This window comes from Telmatherina bonti, assembly GCF_933228915.1.
Source record: "Telmatherina bonti genome assembly, chromosome: 12".
Lineage (NCBI taxonomy): Eukaryota > Metazoa > Chordata > Actinopteri > Atheriniformes > Telmatherinidae > Telmatherina > Telmatherina bonti.
This window is the reverse complement of record NC_136610.1, coordinates 21,839,918-21,858,515: the sequence shown is the minus strand read 5'-3', so window position 1 is coordinate 21,858,515 and position 18,598 is coordinate 21,839,918. Positions and strand designations below refer to the sequence as shown.

The 18,598-nt window shown below is 36.1% G+C and overlaps 1 protein-coding gene across 3 annotated transcripts in view; it reads left to right on the top strand.

Moving 5' to 3' along the window:
- Nucleotides 1-18,598, top strand: part of arhgef6 (Rac/Cdc42 guanine nucleotide exchange factor (GEF) 6) — a 31,369-nt gene that overhangs the window by 5,992 nt on the left and 6,779 nt on the right. For 2 of the 3 annotated variants that reach the window (XM_079249930.1, XM_079249932.1), the window contains exons 5-21: nucleotides 947-1,151; nucleotides 1,782-1,834; nucleotides 2,611-2,705; nucleotides 2,964-3,059; nucleotides 4,589-4,711; nucleotides 6,552-6,690; nucleotides 7,319-7,378; nucleotides 8,459-8,605; nucleotides 9,457-9,543; nucleotides 10,005-10,086; nucleotides 10,925-11,040; nucleotides 11,217-11,396; nucleotides 15,228-15,248; nucleotides 16,799-16,895; nucleotides 17,159-17,245; nucleotides 17,364-17,463; nucleotides 17,775-17,829. In XM_079249930.1, coding sequence (XP_079106056.1) covers nucleotides 947-1,151; nucleotides 1,782-1,834; nucleotides 2,611-2,705; nucleotides 2,964-3,059; nucleotides 4,589-4,711; nucleotides 6,552-6,690; nucleotides 7,319-7,378; nucleotides 8,459-8,605; nucleotides 9,457-9,543; nucleotides 10,005-10,086; nucleotides 10,925-11,040; nucleotides 11,217-11,396; nucleotides 15,228-15,248; nucleotides 16,799-16,895; nucleotides 17,159-17,245; nucleotides 17,364-17,463; nucleotides 17,775-17,829 — 1,743 coding nt within the window. The remainder of the gene's footprint in view (nucleotides 1-946; nucleotides 1,152-1,781; nucleotides 1,835-2,610; nucleotides 2,706-2,963; nucleotides 3,060-4,588; nucleotides 4,712-6,551; nucleotides 6,691-7,318; nucleotides 7,379-8,458; nucleotides 8,606-9,456; nucleotides 9,544-10,004; nucleotides 10,087-10,924; nucleotides 11,041-11,216; nucleotides 11,397-15,227; nucleotides 15,249-16,798; nucleotides 16,896-17,158; nucleotides 17,246-17,363; nucleotides 17,464-17,774; nucleotides 17,830-18,598) is intronic. The other variant, XM_079249931.1, reaches the window with a different exon arrangement.

Below are 18,598 nucleotides of genomic sequence, written 5' to 3'. Positions count from 1 at the left end.
TAGTAATTCCCTTTACAAGAAATGGACTGGAAAAAAAGCGTTTATCAAAGACGGAGTAAAAATAAAAATGTTTTATTGTAAAATGCTAAATTTAATTGTAAAACATCTGACACACTGGAGCTTGACTGATACACACATTTGTAGGGATTAAGCAGTCTAGATATTGACTAGTATAATTATCTTTTAAAATGAATACTCGTAAATATACTATTTGTATGTTAGTCGTATTGAAAAGCTTGAACAGTTGGCTCATTATTGAACAAGAATTAATTGAATCAACTAGTGAGCAGCTTACCGTGCAGACACAGCTTGAATCTGCAGCACTGGTTACTTATTAGCTGTGATGTATTATCTGCTGCATGTACTGCATAGAGTACTGCTGCATGTACTGCATAGAGTACAATATTACTGTGTTTCTGAGCTGACAGAGATTTCAACATCTGGAAAACTACTGTGGTGAAAACCTGAGCTTATCCAGATTCTTTATAACTGATTGTAAGTCATCTGATCACACTTGTTGGCATATACATCACAGCTGCAGCTGGATTCTGTAACACTACTCACCCTTGATAAAGAGGGATGTTGACAAATGTTTTCAGCAAGGACTACTTCGCACCCAGCTCATCTACAAGATTGCTTTCTTACAGGGAAAGGTTTAGCTGGTACTTGTACATTTTTTGATGAAGCTTATGGTCTTCATACTAAATATTACCTGATGATACCTGATGAGTCTTTAGCAGAAAAAATAAATAAAAATACACAAGTTTTTCTGACGGAGAACAGAGACACTGACATTTATATATATCAGTGATAACCAGCACTGTTTTTTTTTTTTTTTTTTTTTATGTCAGCAGGCCGCTACATCACTCCAATCAGATGTTTTTTTTATATGGAATGCAAACATTTGTATTTGTGTTGCTGACCAGCACTGAAACCTCCATTACAGGAAATGTCTGAGAACGGCAGTGGTGGGCAGCTGCTGGTAAAGGCCCGCTTCAATTTTAAGCAGAACAACGAGGACGAGCTGTCGTTCAATAAAGGTGAAGTGATCCTTGTGACGCGGCAGGAGGAAGGAGGGTGGTGGGAAGGCACACTCAACGGCAAGACTGGCTGGTTTCCCAGCAACTATGTCCGAGAGGTGAAACCCTGTGGTGAGTTTTCTGAATATTGGTTCCAGAGTATAATTATGGTATCTATATCAGAAATGTAACTGCAAAGTATTTATTTGTTTGGTTTGTTTGTTTATCTTTGTGCATGATTGTGTGAATGTTCTTTCTTTTTTTCTTTAAGATTTTAAGTTATACCATGTCAGAAGTTGGACCGTGTGACTAAATTATTATTTTACTCTTATTTCTATCAACTTTTTAATTGAAAAGCTGTGAAGACAGTAAGTTGTGTTGAAACCTGCTGAAAGTCTCGATAGCCAAATTATTGTCAGAATCTACAACAGAATAAAATCCAACAAAAACATAAAGTCTTCTTTTCTTAACTTTAAGTTCAACTACGAAAGGGGACAGCTTTCCTTTTTAGGATGTCTTTCTTATTAATTTAAATGATTTCAGACCAAACTGGCTCCTAAAAGGTTTAACTTGTATATGTATAGGCAATGCTTTTTTTAATTTTATTTTATTATTGATCGTTGAACTTTGTCCTCTTTCATTTATAGTGGAAAGAGGACAGAAAAAGCAGAGATGGGTGACATGCTTCAACATTTAGCTGCTGTATTTAGGGGCTACTCTGAACTTCTAAGTGTATCCAATCCTTGTCTTCTGTCTCTTTAGAAAAAGCGGTGGCTTCAAAAGGAAGTCAGCTGACGAAGAACTACTACAGTGTGGTGAGTATAAAGACATCTGCATGCACTGTATGCGAGTTGATAGGCCATCTTCTGCCTGTAGAAATATTATGAATACTTCCTCTTTTTTTCAATATATAACAGTTTGTTTGCCTTTCTTGTTTATCAGGTCATTTGATAAATCCTATGTTGGCTAAATAAATCAGCTAAGTCCTAGAAAATGATGGATTCCAACTTTAACAAATAAGAATTGGAAACATTTGAGAAACCATTGTAATAATTTCTCCAAATGATTTTTTTTTGCTTCAAAATATTTGTCAGTTTTCTTTATTTAATGTCTTGTTCTGTCTGAATTTTTCATTTAATCATACAATGTCAGCAATTAGATACTGTGGATTTATATAGTTTAACATAAAACAGTGTCATTTGTTTAACTTACAAACTGAGAAAAACTCACCAGGAAAAAATAAAAACAAAAAAAAACTGTTTCCATCAGGTTTATCAACAGTTACGTTGATGGTTTTATACAGTGTCCTTTAAGTTATGTTTCTGATTACCACAGTTCTGGGATAATCAGGCAAATTAACTGCTTCTGACTGAACTACACATTTCAGGCTCACACTGCAGAGTTGAGGAACCATTTTGAGCTGTCTTACATGTTTATAAAAAGATAAAACAGTCTCCCTTTTTTTTTTTTTTTTTTTTTATAAATATTTTTTTTTTGCTGTCAGTTTTCTTCATTTTGCCTTTAGGAAGTAATGCGTTTTTCTGACATGTGATGGGGTTACATAGCCTACCTTTGTGCTTCTTTTCTGCAGGTGGTGCAGGACATTTTGGAGCATGAGCGGGAGTTTGTTAAAGAGTTACAAACAGTGCTGAATTGTTACCTAAGACCTCTGCAGGCCAGCGACAAGTAAGAGTAGTGATGAGATGTTGCAACAGCTAGGCCAGAAACTAGCATGGATTCAAACCAAATAGCATAATTCAATGATGATCATTTAGCTGTTTTTTGTGTCACTATATTTACACTAACTACACATACACTTCACTTGAGCTAAACCTTTCAATTATTGGTCAATATGTCATGTTTACTTTTCATCTCCCTTGTCTTTCCTTTAGTCAAGCATCTTACAGAGCGGCCATTGTTGTCCCTTTTTTTGTTAATATTTAGGCTGAGCAGTACCGACAGTGCCACGTTGTGTGGAAACCTGGAGGAGATCCTAACCTTTCAGCAGGGTCTGTGTTTGGCTTTGGAGGAATGCACTAAGTACGTCTTGCAGAACATTGATGTCTATTACATGACATAAATAGATAGATACTCAGAGTGGGTTTAAGCTACATAAAACATTGAAACCATTACAGCAGGATGCAAGAAACATTAAAAAGGAAAATTAAAACAAAACTAAAAGAATAAAATAGACTAAAAATAAATCGAACAAACAAATAGAACTGAAACAGAAGCAGACCAAGCTAAAATAGATAAAATAGATAGCTAAAATAAAACTGTCATCATCACCAGCAATGTACATATTTAAGACAATGTATTTAAATAGAAAAGTCTTTACCTTCAGGTTTTCTGGTGGTTTGTTCCAGGATTCCAAGATGATTTTACACGTGTCAGTGGCTCATATGGTGTCAGCAGATTAAATGTACATGCTTGTTGAGAACCATTCAGTGCCATGTACAAGAGCAGCAACATTTAGAAATCACTTCTTTACATACAAAACATGTTTTACACACATTTATATAAAAAATACACACAGGTTTTTGGTGCAAGCATGCAGATGTAAGTAAATATACTTTTACAATAATTGAACAGAAGTGGGTGGTGGCGAAGGAAGGAAAATGCATTAATACTATACTTTGGAATCTGTAGTCTGAACATAATAACATTTCATTTGGATTCTTAAAACATCTTAAAGGGGTGTTTTAACGGTATTTCAAGTTTTCTGAGCTTTCTACAGTGTTACAGTGTTGAATCCTCATCAGACATGTGAACGGCACTGTACGCATGTTTGAGTTTGAGTTTGAGTTCCAGCACTCTCTCCGTTCGGTTTCCATGGCGACGAAAAACGCGTCGTTTTAGAGAGTTTTTTCTACTTGGAAATCCTTGTGACGTCCCGGGGGATAAGGTTCGGTGATTGGTTACCTTCTACTGGTTAACAAGGGCATGTACAAATACATCAGGTGGGTGGAAAACGTCGGATAAAGTTATTTCCAACGATGGCTGGTGAGTTTACCAAAGAGAGACATCCTGCTGCATTCGTTGCTGTGGGTTGCTGTTTTCCACTTTGTTTTCAGGGTCTAAAATGTAGGGCTGTATGTGTATGTGTTGACATTGTATTTTGTTTTTTTTATTGAGTTCATATTAGCCTAATCCTTCTGTTTATGAGATGTTACAATGACGGCGAAAGCAGCTGCGGTGCGCGCTCCCGATGTAGTGCAGTGGTGGGAGGCGGGGCTTAATGCGGAAGAGTCTCAATCCACTCGTTTTGCCCGCAGGCTGATCTGACAGCCTACGGAGAGGGTCGGTCTGAAGTAAATAAAGCGATTTGTGACAATAACTCAATCAATCCCAGCCCTTCTGGGTTTAGAAATAAAAATAAATTAGCCTGAAATGCACATAATAGTTCCACTTTAAACTCTCTCATTTGAGTGTGAGGCTCTGAAGAAAATAAACAGACATCTGAGACTGGCTTTTAGTAAAGGCATGATCATTCTTGGTAACCTTTCTCCATATTTCTCATTTCTTTACAAACACTTGTTGACTCTAGTTCTGTTTGTGTGACCTTGCAGGATCCCAGAGAGTCAGCAGCGAGTGGCAGGCTGCTATTTAAACCTGATGTGTCAGATCAAGAATCTCTACCTGACTTACTGCTCCAGCCACCCATCAGCTGTCTGCATCCTAACTGACCACAGGTCAGCCCCTTGCACCCCAAAACACTTTATGCATCAATAATATATGAATATATGAAGCTGAATCCCTATCCTGGAGCCCTTAGTTTCACCTTAACTTACTTTTGAGTAGTGTCATAGGCTATTATAGGAGACAACATCTCTCAAAGCCAAATATTAGGAGGCACTAGTTTTTACTATTCTGCATTGATTCCACACAGTTGATCACAAAATGATTTTAGAACAATGGAATGAACTTGAATTGTAGCTTTAGTTTCACTGCTTGAGTCCAGCAAGTTTTTATTTTAAACAATCTTAGAAGGTAAAACCAGTAGTAAGAGCATTGTAACTTTTCCAAATCAACACTTGATATGTGATCATATGAGATATGCAGAATATGTGAGAAAATTGAATAGTGATTGATTTGAAGTCTGTGGGATGAAGCTGCATATTTTCTGTTGACAGACTGTAGTTTTGTTGATAACCACAAGGTGTCAGTATTACCTTCTGTAAATGCACATGCTGCTACATTTACTCCAAGCATGTTGACTGGCTGTCATTCTGTTGTTATCCATAAGGTGTCGGCTTTATGTCTGTTAGTGCACATAGTGCTAAAATGGGTTTGAAAAAGGTTTCTGTGTGCTGAAAGTTCTCTTAACTTCGTTTAATATTAAAATGTGTATTTCTATTTAAGCCTTAAAGAGTTCAGAGTGCGGAATAAATGAGACTTTCTTGATTTAACATTGAGGTGTCTTGCCAGACACTGCACATGGGCTGAACTGCACACAGGAAGCTGACTGTTGACAGGATATATAGAGCTGTGGTTATGTTGTTAGGCAAACACAGTTTTTTCACAGTAAGCACATTTGAATTTCTGTTGAAAGAATCTCTTATGTAACGTTCTCATTTACTCACTGCGATAACTTCGTGCTGCTACAGGATACTGCATGATGGAAGCTTTGGATAATGGAAAGTCACGAGTGGTGTTTCTTTCACAGCACATTTGGCAAGTTTGCAGTGAAGTAATTGTGCTGCGGTTTACAACAAAATATGACACAAACCAAACTGATGGCCTAATTTGCACCATTTGTTAAAATAGGTAATTACGACAGGTGTCTGATGTTTTGTCTACTGCACAAGAGAGATGGTATGCACAATTTTAACATCCCAGTTTGTGGTGTCATTTTCTGAGGAGGAAAAAAAATACAATGTTTTGTGCAATTTTTTTCCTGATATAGGAGCCTCCTTTTGTAAATTTGTTTCCTTTCTTTTGTATGTGTGTGGGAGCAGACTTATTTACACCAGATCCATGTAAATATAGCACATTCACAGTGCTTTTTTCATGCTGAATTAAGGCCTTCAGTGTTACAGACATCTGCAGTATTTGCAGGTCCAGAAGCTGTACAAGTACATATCATTTGCCATTAATGCCTTCCCTGCTGTGCAAGTTACACGTCAAGTGCACTGATATCCTGTTACACCATGAACGCAGACTTTTAAAAGGTGCAGTGGTTACTAAATTTTTTATTATCTTATCAACGTTTTCATAGTGTTTTACATTTTTGACTCATCAGACCACAGATTTTTTTTGCTCAGCTTCAGTCCAACGTTAAAATATTATTTAATTTATTTTCACTTAAAGTTGTAAAACACCCCTACTTTCTCTTTTTCTTTTTTTTTAAGTACTTATGGTATTATGAAACCCTCAGGCGCACATCTATAAAACATGACATGTTTTTCATCTTTCAATTTTGTACAGACAGGCTTCTGCTCTGTGTCCTTTTGTTTGTTTCTAGTGAACAAGCTCATATAATTGTCATACTAAATGTGCATAAAACACATCTAAAATTTTTGTTCTGAACAGTGAAGAATTGGACAAGTTCATGGAAAGCCAGGGAGCAAGTGCACCAGGAATCCTGGCCCTTACCACCAGCCTCAGTAAGCCCTTCATGAGGCTTGACAAGTACCCGACGCTCCTGCAGGAGCTAGAAAGACACGTGGAGGTACAGCTGATTAGAGATACGTAGAAATACATACTGTACTCAGGAAAATAAGCTATTTATGTTCAATTGTACGTTTAAGTGCACATCTTGAACAAGTCAACTGATGTCTGACATTTTATTTTATTTGCAAGATTAAAAAAAGGGTTTTATAAAATAAATGTGAAACATTTTCTCACATCCCTTTTGGCAACTTAATGCTGGATGAATTCTCTAAAAGTGGTTTCAGTGCTTCCTTTTGTCCTCTATGAAAGAGATGGCATATAAGCGATGAAAAATTTCCTTTTCAATTTAATTGTTTTCACATCACTTTTCTTCACATATCTAGTGTATACAATTATTTTCATTTGAATCATAATTACTGGGAAGTATGAGGAGAAATATGAAGATGGTGAATGGGAACAGCCATTTGCAGTGTAAATATATTTAATATATTTATTAAATTTTCCATGTTTATGATGCCAACGTCAAAGAAATGTGTAAAAATTAATATATTAGTCTTTGGTGTCTGTGCTTTTGATACGGTTTCATAGTAACATATCCAACTTCTAACTTTTCCTCCAAAAAAAATCCTTCTTTGATCTCTATTTAAGCTTTTTGACCTGATGTTGTTTTGTTTTCTTTTTCAAAGGAAGCTCATCCAGATTTTGCTGACATCATAAAGGCAACGGCAGCGTTTAGGAGCTTAGTGGTAAGTCTGGGCATCCATGGGTGGTCTTTTTTTTTTTTTTTAACCTAACCGCAACCTTCATTTTATTTAAATGAAATATACACACAAGTTTAATCTTCTAATAGCCTTTATTGAGAATTAAATAATTATTAATTAAATAATAATAATTAAATAATTAATTATTTAAATAAATAATATTAAATGAATATTAAATTAATATTTATTTAAATTAATAAAATAAGTAATAAAAATAATTAAATAATAATTAAATAATAATTAAATATCCTTTGAAATGTGCATTGTTTCTTGCATTTTTCTGTGTATTGTCTCACAGGCTACATGCAGGTGACAGCATATCGCAACTTAACACTTTTTAGTTTTTACAAGAGAGAAAAGATCTTTGTGAAAGTGATCTTTTCCTTTACTTTGTGTTGAATGATTGCATTGTTCCTACTGTAGGTGTGAAGTGAAATGCCATCTTAAAAGAGCTGGATTATAAATGTGTAACCGCATTTTTACCTGATTGAGCACCGATGTGAGACACTATTTCCCCAGTGTAGCTCTGAGTTCCTTGTAAGAGCAAATGAAGTGACTCACTCGTCTCTACGCCAGGGCTGCACAGGAAACGGGAAGAAAAAAAACATCACACAACAGTGCCTGCTGTCATTTGCAAGTTTGTCTTTTGATTATGTGGTTGGGTAGGAAGGCAGTACAGGACTGCTCTGCGGTGCTTTGTAAATAGGAGATCATTTAACATGCAATGGAAAATCAGAGATGTTGCATTGTCATTTTTCCTGTTTGATGAGGGAGAGCCCCACCATAGCACCTGAACATCTGCTACATCTTGGTGCAGGTTACTTGAAATGAGGAGGGGGAGAGGATTATTTACAGTGTACATATAAAAATTAATAGTCAGTCTTAAAAGTGAAGAAAAAACATTTCTGTTCACAACTCAATGAAATCAAAAGGAAAGAGGTCATTAAGGAAAAGAGGAAAATCTGACAAATAGTAGGCATTTTTTGAGAGAACAGGCTCTAATGCTTGGGTTTATAGTTTTTGTTTTTAAAATTCACTGCCTGATATGTACATTTCTGTGTTTAGACACAGTGCCAGGACCTGCGGAAGCGCAAGAACCTGGAGCTTCAAATCTTGTCGGAACCAGTACGGGGCTGGGAGGGAGACAGCATGAAGAGCCTGGGTCATGTGGCCTACATGTCCCAGGTCTATGTGAGAAATGGATGCAATGAGGTGAGGAATCCACATTCAGCGTGTGACATCAGTTGTTGACTATCAAGGAAGAAGTTGCAAAAGGAAAATTGTAGCACGATTTATTGCATTACAAAGCACTAAATCAGCCAAAACACACCTAGATTTTCTTCCCTTCTTGTCTTTAAACGTTTTAGGATTAGTTAAACCATAATTATTCCTTTTCAAACATTCAAAATGTTGCAGAAATGTAATATTTATGTCCTGTTGTTCTTGTTTCTTCTCCATTCTAGCAGCATGGGATCATTTAAATCCAACAAGAAGATATTTTTGCCTGCATGTGTTCATGCTGCATTCCCAGTGTTCATGAGCTGTCTAAACTGAAGTCTGACTTCCTTTGTTGCTTTAATAAACCCACCCCCCCACACATATCAGAACAGAACGCTAAGTAGGCCCCATGCAGCTTCTAAAACTGTTTTATCTATTTTTGTATGGTTTCTGTGTGTGGGGGTTGAATTTAATGCCATTGTTGGAAAACCCAGATAGAGTCGACCTATGGTAACTGTTTTCCAATCACCAAGTCATTCATTGTATTTCTAACTTGTTATTAGACTGAGATATTTTCCATGTATTTAACAAGTAAATGCTTTGCCAATCTAGTGTATGTCTAATTGTGGTAAATAGTTGATGGTTTTACATCAGTAGGTGCAGTAGCACTCATACATTTTCTGACAATACCCACATTAAAGCAGTTCATTTGCACCACCCTCTCGTCAGTAACAAGTGAGAAACAGTGTGTTGAAAATGTCACTCTAACATGAATATATTTACCAAAAAAAAAAAAAAACAAAACTACAAAAAGTAAGCCAAATGTGTTTGTATTTTCCTCCCAGGAAAAAGAGGAGCGATACTTAATGCTTTTCCCTAATATGTTAATTATGCTGTCTGCCAGTCCTCGGATGAGTGGCTTCATTTATCAGGTGAGAAAATGTGTTGCACATATTGTGGTACATTACACATATTCAAAAAATCAATAAAAATGCTGTTCTTTGAATAATTTGTGCTGCATGAAGTCATTGATTTCAAGAGAAAAATCCTCATGGGAGGCATCTAGAAACAGTTAAAAAAGGCCACTTTAAAATCCAGCCTGTGCAAGTTATACACATTACTGGCTTTGTTTTAACTCTTCAGAAATCACTTCAACATTTTACTCTGATCAGCAGGTACGCACGTGTTGATCACTAGAATCATAATTCAGTCAATGTAACAAAACATGATTTTAATGAATAGGATTTTACTCAAATCTTTTCTTATTATATCATAAAATAACTCATCTGTGCTTAAGTACATCATCCCTGGAGCCATTTTCTCTTATTTGGTTTTAGGTGTTGATTGACCTTTTTACTTGATTGACCTTTAATTATTTTCCCCCCACATTTAGGGCAGACTTCCTCTGACGGGCACCACTGTAACGAGGCACGCAGAAGATGTAGACACTGCCCATTATGCATTTGACATCACAGGTGTGCACTTTTTGAGATTGCAGTAACTTAGAGTTGCAGAGAAGATGTTATGAAATGATTTTGAATCAAGCTTAAGCTTTCTGAATATTTAGAAGGCCTTAAAGATGCCACTGTAGTTCCAGGTACAACACTTAATTCCCCACTGTGCTGGCTAAGCAGCATTTGAGAAATGTTCCAGCCAGTGCCACCAGTAAAGACACTGTAGCCAGATTTCCATTTCTGTTTTTAAATTGGATTTTCAGATGGCGATGCGATTTTGAATAATAAAAAGGTGAATAGAAATGGTTTTTAAAAAAAAAAAAATCACCTAAAAAAATTGACATGGCTACCCTTTGAAGAATATTTTTAAAAAATACTTTGGTATTGAAACAACTTTTAGGACTGTAATATACCTGGCAAAAAAAGAAAAAGACTTGCCAGCTCTTCCCAGTCTGAGGCAACAAATGTCAAACTGGTTTGAATGACCGGCATTCCCAGGTAAAAAAAAAAAAAGGTTATGTATGCAGTGGGGAAAACAAACACTTAATTCTCCATTTGTCGAAGTCCACCACAGTTTTTTTTTTTTTTTTCATGAAGGTTGGATTCTACTTGAGAATACTACTATTATTTTAGTCTTACAGACTTGAGTTTGTATTTAAGTATGTAATTGTTTAAGCTATATGCTATGAATTGCTCATTTGAGAAAGAATATAAACTCTGAATGACTCCTACACTTTCTAAAGTGGCAGTGCTTTGGCATCATTGGTTATCTGCTGATGTTATCACCTATCTTTGTTTGTACCTTATGCCACTTTCACTGAGAGAACTCTGTTTCTGTGTTTTTGCGTATTTGCTGCAGGAAACATGATCGATCGTATCACAGTGTTCTGCACCAGTGCCCAGGAGTTGCAGGACTGGCTAGAACACCTGCAGCCCTTCACCAAAGGAGGCAGTCCTGCCAGCACCATTTCAAAGGTTTGAACGCCCACTCACACAAACAAACATATATGCAGTATGAAGTCAAACCCGTACCAAAAGTGTGTTATGCTGAAGTGTGAAAAACCAAATTCTCACCTACGGATGACAAACACTAGACTCATCTTTCGACTCACAAGTAATTCTCATGCACTTGCTTTGACTGTATTCTGTAGAGTGTAGACGGTAAGGCACAGAGCATGGTTGGAACCCCTGCACACCTACCCCATTCGGGTGGTCTCAGTTCTGCCAGTCGTGGCCCCCTGGAACCCCCACAGATCAGCAAGCCTTGGTCTCTCAGCTGTCTGCGCCCTGCACCACCTCTAAAACCCTCTGCTGCACTGGGTTACAAAGAGGTAGGAAATGGTAGAGCTGCACCAGTAAACCCATACTTATCCCACGCCGATCTTCTGTAATTAGTCATGCAACAGGGTTGAAATCAGAAAATGTTAGTCCACTTCCTCTACATGTCCACCTTTTGGAGTCCTCTTTTGCACGACATATTTTAATGTGTTCATTTGACTCGTTTTGGTTGAGAAATGTAAACTTTACTCCTGAACTATAAAAATGGGGACAAGGACAATTTGCTATGACACTTTATTGCCTTGAAGGACATTTACTTTTGGTGTTTTTGTGGGCATTTACTTTCCCCAAATACTGAATATAGTTGTGCTAGATGTAGCAATGCCATTCATGACCAGAATGATGAAAACAAAATTATTTATGCACGTACATACTGGCTTTGATAATGATAGTATGTATGAACCAGCTAGAGCACATAGTAACTGGTAAAAGCTGCAAAAAGAATCAGTATTTCTCCAATTTATTTAGTAAATGGAACAGTTTGGAAGCCAACGTAGGTGTGATTAAAATATGGCAATGAAATGATATTCTGAGGATGTGTTTCAGTAAAGGATGTACGATCAACAAATCTGACTGGCATTTAAGAAGACAGGAAGCAGTAGTAGCGATGAACTACTTGTCTTCAATGAATGATGTGGTCCACGTGGGTGGTGGATTCAATCAGTCAGCACTTTTAACAGGTTTCAGTTATTTCTCTCTTCTACCACCTTGTGCAGAATTGACTATATCAATAGTTGACTTGCTTTGACTGTCTGGTAAAGCTGTGATTAAAGCAAGCAGCAAGCTTGTTACTATCTCAGTCCTATAATCTCCCCTATAGAGATTGCATGCACTGGCATTTGGTCCATGCATTTGTTTGACCTATTTTTTCTTTCTGATTTGACATTTTCTGTACACAAACAAACCAAAGATACACAACTCCGATTCCAGACAAGTAAAGACACTAGAAAATGTAAAAGCAGAATGCAGGTATTTGCATATCTTATAAACCCATATTTAATTCCCCAGAGAATATACTGAAACTGAGATATTTTACACTTTCATTGAAAATATGAGCTAATTTTGAATTACCTTGCAGCAACGTATCTCAAAATCCATTTTTAGTGGCGAATGGAAAAGACTGCAGGGAGGCTAGTTCAATACTTGAACTAGCCTCAATACTCCTGAGAAGCAATGCATGATGGAGTTTTTACCTACATTTGTGAATTGCACAGTGAACTATGTTCACAGTTATGGGCTTGTGGAAGAGTTCCTCAGCCTTTAAAGTAGAGAACTGTATCTGTTTGTAATACATTGCTTCTTGATGTGTTAAAGATCACAAATATATACTTTTAATCTTCAGCACTGTCCCAACTGCACAGAGATTCCTTCTGATTCTTTGGATTTTAGTGTGGAAGATAGATAGATAGATAGATAGATAGATAGATAGATAGATAGATACTTTATTTATCCCCATGAGGGAAATTATATATAATAATTCAAAGTTATTCACTAGGTTGTGGCATCTTAACATATTTATGTTGAGAAATATTTTCACGAAACTATTCAATAATTGTTTTAATGAGTTTGTCTCAGATTGGTTAACATTTGCCATCTTTAGACCTGTGTCCTCTCTAAAATACACATTTTATACCCAGTCATGTTACTGACTTGTTTTTTTATTTTGTATTTCTTAAATTGAAGTGGTTATTACATTGTTAACCAAGCAAAACAATCGATACAACATAAGTTTCAAACATTTGAATGAAAAGATTCAGAAATATAAAATTTTTGATAATTTCTATAAATTTTCTCTCACAAAAATAATTAAACCAATAATATGTTAAATTTATTCTAATTGACCTCTTGTAATTAACCTTATTTGTTCTTAAATTCTCCTGCAGTTGTTTTTGTTTTTCCAGTTACTTTCCCACTGTTTCTGAGGCGTTTTGCTGTCTTAACTTGTAATATGAGCCACTATGTTCCACAAAATGGTAAAGTTTCAGGTTAAACATCGGAAATGTTCTTTATGATCTATTGGTACTGCTGGTTACTGAGTTTAGCACATAATTGAATTCTTTCGGTGAAATTTACAGAAAGAAGTTCTGCAAGAAGTTCATTTACCCTGAAAACAAGGGTATTTAAGTAGAATCATCCATCTCAAACATTTTATTAACAAAAGCTAACAACAGTGATGCGTACACCACAACATAAAATGTTGATGTTTTAATAACATTCCATGTGTTAGTGTCATTTGTTGTGTCTATATGTCTATATGTTAATCGTATTATAAAGAGGACTGTTAAAATACAGGTTGTCATTTAACCAGAACATTTAGTGCTTGATTCCTATTTCAAATGGTGTTGCAACCAAAGATTATTTTGATGATTGACAAGTCAATTATTTTGGCGATTAGTCGACTAATCGCATCATATGTAAATCGTAGCCTATCTCAGCTGCTCTTTAGCTTCCTGCTTGAAGTGTTATTTCCAAGCGTTGCGTTCTATCTGAAAATAAAAGCAATTAAGATGATAACTCGATCAGTAATTTTATGAATTTTGCAGTCCGTAGGAAAATAAGGCACTGGGCAAAAACAAAACAAAACAAAAACAAAAGTAAAAACACTGAAAACAAAAGTAAATACTTATTTCTAAGTTTTTGTTTATAAGTTTTTCTTCATTTTGTCTTTTGTATCATAAAGTTACATTTTCAGGTCCTGAATAATGCTACAAAATCAAACAAGGTAGTCATCTGAAACCAAAGATTAATTACCCACAAAAAATAAGTTTTAGCTCACTATTGACGTTTATGTCAACAGCCAATTAGCTTACTGAGAAGACAACTGTCTCTCTTCATCAGAAACTAAATCAGCTATGATGTGCTTCCTTTTAACACTGCTGTACATCACTCTTATACTGCCATGGAAGTCAAGTTCCACCTTGTACATGCTTCATTTTTACATTTTTCTAACATGCTCCAAAACTTCGTTGCCGGCATGCCATGATGATGTTGTTGTTGTTTGGTGATGTCACTGCTGATCCCGATTGCCTCTACTGCACATGTGCATAAAAGACAAAAAGGCAGACAAGTCAGCAGCGGCAGTTTTGAGACAAAAACGGCTTTAAAAAAAAAAAAAACTATCACGTCTATTAAATTTATAATCAAGTCACCATAATCATGACTAATCTTGGCAGCCCTAATTTCAAACAATTATTTATTTTTTTTGTGTTTAACCACCCTGTCAGGAGCAGCATGTTGTAAAATAAGTACTTGAACAGTTGAACATGTGCATTCAGAAGTTTATAGAAGTCACTTTAAGTTTGCATGTATAGGGCTATCATGTATTCTATAAACATTCTGACATAATTTAAAAAAAGAAAGCTAAATCTGTGAAAACTATTTTAATTTTGACCTGGTAGTAAAGTACCATTTGATTATTATATGATTATTTCTACATTAGTGTAAAAAATTCAAATCAAAATAAATCTTTCATTGCGAGTGCGCTCAAATTAAAGTTGAATTTGGATTTGCCTTGACCCTACTTTTGACAAGGTCCATTTGTGTATTAAAAAAACATGTTATTGAACCAGCTTTTCTAACTGTTACTGGCATCCGTTCTTTAAACGTTACGTTAAAGACAGGAATTACATGACTTCTGTTCATTTGTATTTTAATTTTCCTTTTTATATAATAACATTTTACCTTGTTCATTTTTGACAAAGAATTTGGTGCGAGCCTGTGGGGTTTTTATGTTCACCAGTAACTTTCTATTACACTCTCTCTGTCATTGTAGTTTTTCATAGACATTTTCCCCTTTTTCTCTTTTTCCATCCTACCTTCTTTAGAGGATGTCTTATATCATGAAGGTAAGGTTAGATCTCACTGTCTTTCTCTGTGTGTGTGTGTGTGCTGGCAAAGATGTGAGTCAAAGAGGTGGAATGGGGTTACCTGTGTGTGTGTGTGTGTGTGTGTGTTATGCTGACATGATATTGTTTTTTTGGTTTTTTTGCTTCTTTCGTTGTCATCATGTTGGTTTCCTGTTCTCAGTGGCCAACCCTGCAAGTGTACTTTTTTCCCTCTTTATTCTTGTTCCCTGTAACATATCAGTCACCGTATATGTGTGGTATGGTATCAGTTATGTTTTTAAATCCCTTTCTTATGCAGTAATGTTAAAAATCTACCAGTAAAGTTATTCCAGGTAGCAGTTAAATCAGGTATTTCCCTCAAACTGGATTGTTGGCACATCTGAATAATCCACACACATATACTGACATCATAGAATAAAGGATTTCCCTTTTTAGGTTTTCATGTCTTGATGGGAACTGCTTTCCATGAGTTGTCTAGTACCATTTACGTTGAAATCAGAATTATCTATGTCAATATCACACACATACACACATTAAGATAAGTAATTTAAATAAACAAAGTTAAAAACTCAAAGATTTAAGAAGACTTATGTTTGCTGAGATGTTGAAGATATTTGACCCTGTCTTTTATAAGCCTCTTAAGTGGTCTTTGCTTTTGCTTTTTTAACAACTCAGTCTGGCTGTCCTGTGTGTGGCAATAAAGTTGCACCCTGCAACTGAACTGGTTCAGCTGAAAACCAGTTAAAATAAAAAACGGGTTTTTAGTAGACACAATCTTTGCATTGTACATTAAAATTCCAATATGAGTTCTTTTAATAGTATAAATGATTGGATGAAGTCAATTAAAACTTCCTGGTGAGATTGATAACAAATATTGCTCATAATTTAAACAAGTAAAAGACATTAAAATGGTTTACAAACAACTACCAGTTGCTTGAGTTTTTGTCTTGATTCCAGCCAACAGCATGAAGTAGATGTGAATCATCCATCTACACTGGGAGAAGTGCATCATTGAATGACTAGTTAGCTATTTTTATTGTATGTTAATCACTCATCAAACCTCAACTTTCAGTGCGCCCTGCACAGGGATCTCTTCATGATTGTTGTTAGATAAAAGTAAAGAAGGAATCCTCCTGTTCATAAAACCACACCTCTGTGGTTTAAACAGAGTAAATTAAATTAGATAAGATCTTGAAATTCTTTCCTGTGATTTTATTAGTTTTGCTCTAAAGTGAAAGTTTTGATATTTTCCTTATTTCTGAATGTTTTCAAAAGCAAAGATATGTGAAGTACCAGTGTAAATAATTTTGAGCATCTTTGTGTCTTGTTACTCCCTGCCTTTTTATAAAAATGACCTGGCTTGTTTCATCTCAGTCCCCACCATGTGCTTGCTGCCTTGTTTGTGGATACTGTTGTTCTTTTGTTCTCTTACATTTGGGTTGCGCATCCCCATGAGCTTGCATTCTGTTTGGACTGGAGCATCAGCTTTCAGGTGTGGGAATGTGTTGAGCTTACAAATATGGACTGAATTTAATACTGAATTCCTCCAGGAGTCCAGTAAGAGTCCGCGGCCTATGAAGAAGTTCCTGCCAGGCAACAGAAAGAAGGAGCGCAAACCGTCTGATGACGAGGTTCAGATGAGAAAAAGTAGGCATTTTAGCTTTCTTTTTTTCTTTTTCAGTCTACAATGAAAATGATTTATGTGATCTGTATAAATAATTTATAACTGAGCTTAACAAAGCTATTTCAGGAAATGATTAAAACTTTGGATTGATTGTTAGTCAACGCCATAAGATTTAGGTGTTTTCTTGAAAAGAAAATCCACAGAAGAAGAAATTGTCCCGTGCTAATATAAAGGGCAAAAAACCAACTATGTATTGATTTTAATCCTAATGTTTTTTTCATGACAGGCACGGCTGCTCTGGAGGAGGATGCTCAGATTCTTCGGGTGATTGAGGCTTATTGCACTGGAGCCAGTCTGCACCAGAGCACCACAGGTGCTTGTTTGTATACCAGTCTAGAATAAATGGAATAATTTGATATCTTTGATGTCCATGCCTCTTCAGCAGCTGTTAATCATAAACAAAAAGCTTGACCATTAATTTGTGTGTGCAGCGGTGCGGAAAGAATGTGTACCCCAGGTGCTTCTGCCAGAGGAGGAGAAGATCATTGTGGAGGAGATGAAAAGCAACGGGCAGACAGTTATTGAAGAAAAGTAAGGACGGTATTACTCAAAAGAAAAAAGGCCTTCATTTATTTGTATCATTAAGAGCTTTCTTAATGATACAAGGCTTTCTTCTGAGTGTTTTTTTTTTCTTTTTTCCCCTCCAATTATATTCACAAATTTAATAAAGACCCTACTTAAGTTGAACACACTCAGACTTGCTTTCTTGTTTAAAAGTCAATGAGACTCACATAAAAATTGGAAACATGAGTTTGAAACCTGGTCGCATCGCTTTGCAGATTCTACATTTTATAGCATCTATTATCTTGTAGTATAATACATGAAATTTGTTTCATTTGCAGGAGCCTGGTTGATGCTGTGTATGCTTTAAAGGACGAGGTTCATGAATTGAAAAAGGTAAGTTAGATTGCTTGTGATGCAATTAACATATCAGGATTTTGCCTGTACAAAAACTTGTATGTTTATTTTTTCCTGCAATTGACAACTGCAAATGCCAAATGTAGAGGCTATGAGAGGAAATTCTGGTTTAGATAATGTTTTTTTCCCCTCAGTGGTAGACTTGTTTATAAATGAGGTCTGTGCTTGTTCGGAAGTAGAGACTTGTGGTTGATTTTGTGGACTGGGATCATGCTGATGAGTCAAAGCTTAGAGTTTGCCAAATGGTGTTTATTGGTGTTTTTGTGGGCAGGTCTGCTCCATTTCAAGTGTTTTATAGCTTTTGCTATGTTTGCGAGGTGAAATTATATCACAAACATGACTATCGACAAAAAAAAGGAGTAACATGATACTTTGTTTGAGAGTGATGGGTAAAAACCAAAACAAACCTTAAGACACTAGCTCACACTAAATGCTTGCCAAGCAACAGACCCAAAATTAAATTGAACAACTCAGCCTGCACACATCAGCTCTGTAGGTGTGCCAATGAATGTCTCTTTTTTACCCCATAATGCTATTTTGGAGAAAAATGCTGTACATGAGGGACAAACTTCTGGCTTTGAGGAAAACGAAGAATGGAGTTTGGCATCCGATACCAGCGGTGTTGAGGAAGCCGTTCTGGGGCTGTAGAGCAGGGGCTAAGCTGCGGGCTAAAAAGTGGAGATACAAGCCTTTCCTGCCTTCAGTCCTTATGGGAAATGTCAGTTCGCTACTTAACAAATGTGACGAG